The 3,467-nt window shown below is 34.4% G+C and overlaps 1 protein-coding gene across 1 annotated transcript; it reads right to left on the bottom strand.

Moving 5' to 3' along the window:
- Positions 1–217: 217 nt before the first annotated feature.
- Positions 218–3,117, bottom strand: LOC149486233 (uncharacterized). Its single transcript, XM_089697903.1, has 4 exons — positions 3,090–3,117; positions 1,444–1,651; positions 1,256–1,317; positions 218–1,181 (listed from the first exon to the last, which is right to left on the bottom strand). Exons 1-4 carry the CDS (start codon positions 3,115–3,117, stop codon positions 1,141–1,143), a joined length of 339 nt encoding a protein of 112 aa, XP_089554029.1. The 3' UTR covers positions 218–1,140.
- Positions 3,118–3,467: the final 350 nt, after the last annotated feature.

Here is a 3,467-nt window from a genome sequence, read left to right as displayed (position 1 = left end):
TTATTTCGTAATGTTAACTTTATTACAAAATAATACAGGTTATAAATAATCTTTAAAATAACAAAAAATATTGTTACTCTGAAAAAATGAAATGGTACTCAATAACGCGGACTACTGAATTGATTTAGATAGAATTTGATGCTGACGTAGATATTACATCATGCCCAGAAATGAAAGGTACTATTTCTGAAAGAAGTTATAAACCCTAATTCTTCTCAGTCAAAGTCAAGAGTGGAAGATATCACTAATACAGTAAAACTGATGCGAAATGGATGTTAATTTGTATATTTTTTTGTTAGTTGTTACTTAATCACGTCAAGACTACATTACCAATTTTGATAAAATATAGCTAATTGCCTGGATTTACACATAGGATACTTTTTATCCGAACTGAACACTTCTGTGGGATAAAACAGGATTCACGATATAACCTAATTCCACGCGGGCAAAGCCGCGGTCGGAATGATATTTTTTTAAATAAAAAAATTGTTTAAAAAAAAAACAAAATATATTGACGCATGTATTTATTTTTTGCACTCTATTATAATTGTAATTATTCATTACAAATAATCAAAATAAAATAGCCAGAACAAAGTTAGGCCCTGGTAGGGTAGGTAGGCAGGTACAGCAATGTGAGACGAACACTGGCTTATTTATACCAAAAATAATGTATTATACCTAAACATTAAATTAAGTTTACAACAAAAATACATAATATTAGCTAATGTGAAAACGAATCAACCAATCATCCCACAACAATGAAATGTGCACACAAATATTCATCCAAATCGGTTCATGTGATTAGGAGGAGTGACTGCAGCGCCATCTTCCGGGCCCAATTGTGTTTCCAGATCACCCAGGAACTCAATTTAATATACTTACACAAAATTTTTCAAAATGAAAATTCTCATTACTATGTAAATATGAATATAAGCCTGTTTTAGTACTAAGCAATTTCCCGCACAGGTGTAGTAAGTATAAATGAAATAAATATCAACATCAAATTCTTTATACAACATACTTATCTACCACCTACTAAGAAATTCTTGAAATTTTTTCGTATTTTTTTAAAATATAATACTACTCCAACGAGCTCCTGTTCCATAATTCCATATTACGTCCACCATACTTCCACTAAGTTCACCATGATTTTTTATTTCTTTGCACTTTGTTGCTTTTTGCTAAAAATGGAATCATGCGATAAAACCAGTAGAGCGTTGATAACATACATTTTTGACTGAATAAAGGTACTTACGAAGGAGTGGGTTCACATTGTGAACAATCAGTGGGTTTATTTTCCTTCTGGATTCCGGATTTCTGAAAAGATTATTTAGGCTATAAATGAAAAAATCTTACACATTCGTTATGTACTTAAAACAGGGGTACATATCAAACATCGTCTATAATACAATTATCATCAAATTTAAAATAAAACCAACTTACTTCATTAATTTGTTCCAATTGTAAGCATTCTTTTTCCTCCAACCTTTATGTTTCTTCTTCTTATTTTCTTTATTGTCCCCATTTGTCTCATTTTGTCTTATCGTGTTGTCACCCTTTTTTACGATTGCGCAAGCGACACAAGTTCCCCGTGTGACGGCCGTAGCGGGAATGACTCGTGCAGCGATCGGGGTAGGAAGGTACAGGGCGGCTCTCGCTATATTGGCTGGTCGCGCGCTAATTTCAAGTATCTCTTGTTTATTTCAAAACCATCGCATATTTCAAAATTCTAACACGGTAGACGTATAGGTTGTATATTTTATAGTTAATATCCAAAAAGTCGTAACTTTACGTTTGTTATTTTGAAGATGCCAGAGATTAAAAAAAAATAACAATGAGAACTTTGTATTTTTTTTCTATCGAGAAAATATCATGGAATCATGTTTCTAAAACGGTAGACGTATTGTGTTACTATTGAACTTTCTTGTCAAGAATTTTCATCACGACAACTTTAATAATATAAAAATTACGAAGGTTTGAAAAGGGCCGTAAATGTTAGAAAAATTAATTCATCACCTTAAGGGCTTGTCGGGACGCGGGTTGGTCGCATTAGGTCGAATATTAATTACATACCGAATAAATATATGTAGTTAACGAAATATAACCTTTGCGTAGTTATCACATCTTTTATTACACCCGCACATAACAAGCCCCTACATTGGTGACTCCCGACGAAGAGTGAACATTATTATAAAATTGCATAGATATCGTTTGTTAACAATTAAAAATGAATCCGGCAGTTCCAGTTACAGCAGTTTCGTCGGTACAGTTAAACCTTTTCGAGCAGTTAGCACAACTAAAGCAGCGGGTAAAACAGCTGGAATGTGCAGGCTCGAGAGGCAGATCGTTTAGCGGTCGAAGGTACGGAAATCGCACGCATCGCTCCGCATCCCGAAGTCGCGATCGTGCAGGGATAACAAAACAGAGAAAACCAAATTGGTTATGTTTTTTCATTACTGCTTTAAGCATAACGCCAGCAAGTGCAGTCAACCTTGTGCGTGGCAGAAGCAGCAGGAGAGCCAATTAAAAAACTAGATACGGTACAGACAGAGGCGGATGTTTGTACCACCGTAAATAAACGCCTGTGTATAAAAGACAGGAAGAGTAATATTAAGTTTTTAGTGGACACCGGCGCAATATTTTAATTTTACCAGTGTCGAAAAATAACCAATCCGCGAGTGAGTGTACTGTGTAGTGATTATAAAGTGTAGTTTAGTGTAATTAAGACATTTGGTACTAAGTTAATGACTTTAGATCTTAGTTTACGGCGACCGTATAAATGGTTATTTATTATCGCCAAGGTAACTCAACTTATGTTTTTGTTTATAAAGTGCAGATTTTTTTAGCACCCTAGGGCCGATGCATCGCTCGCACTTATGACGGACGCATCGGATACTCATGTAGGTTATTTTTCTAAGAATCTATCTAAGATTGAACGCAAGTATAGTACGTATATAGGGAGTTATTAGCAATTTACTTGGCTATTCGTCATTTTCGGAATATAGCCGAAGGACGACAGTTAGCGGTGTATACGGATCACAAACCGTTAATTTATGCATTTTCTAAAGTAAATAGCGAGAAAGAGTTACCCAGACGTACACGACACTTGATATTCATTAGTGAGTTCACAACGGATTTGAAACACGTTAGTGGGCAAGATAATGTCGTTGCAGATTTGTTATCACGAGTCGCAACAATAAGTTGTCCCACTGTAATAGATTACGCAGAACTTGCTTAGAATCAACAACAAGATTCTTATATGTTACAATTATCTTATTCGAAAGACGCTAATAATAGGTCAAAGAAAATAATGTTACTTGAAAGCGGTACATTTATTTATTGTAATTTAGATAATGTTAAAATTAGACCTATTTGACTGATAAATTTCGACGTATTGCTTTTGATAGTGTACATAATTTATGTCATCCCGGAATAAGGTCTACACGCAAATTGATTCAAAATCGTTT

This window comes from Colias philodice, chromosome 8, assembly GCF_061535455.1.
Source record: "Colias philodice isolate Cphi_HAF_F1 chromosome 8, ilColPhil1 Martin Lab GWU primary, whole genome shotgun sequence".
Classification (NCBI taxonomy): domain Eukaryota; kingdom Metazoa; phylum Arthropoda; class Insecta; order Lepidoptera; family Pieridae; genus Colias; species Colias philodice.
This window is presented reverse-complemented; position numbering and strand designations above follow the sequence as displayed.

Excerpts from the sequence above, each read along its gene's own strand:
- LOC149486233 (XM_089697903.1), bottom strand. The coding sequence starts at position 3,117 with ATGAATATCAAGTGTCGTGTACGTCTGG. Across the intron at positions 1,652-3,089 it reads CAAGTGTCGTGTACGTCTGG|CCGCCCTGTACCTTCCTACC; the intron begins GTAACTCTTTCT and ends ATATAGCGAGAG. Across the intron at positions 1,318-1,443 it reads AATTGGAACAAATTAATGAA|AAATCCGGAATCCAGAAGGA; the intron begins GTAAGTTGGTTT and ends TAATCTTTTCAG.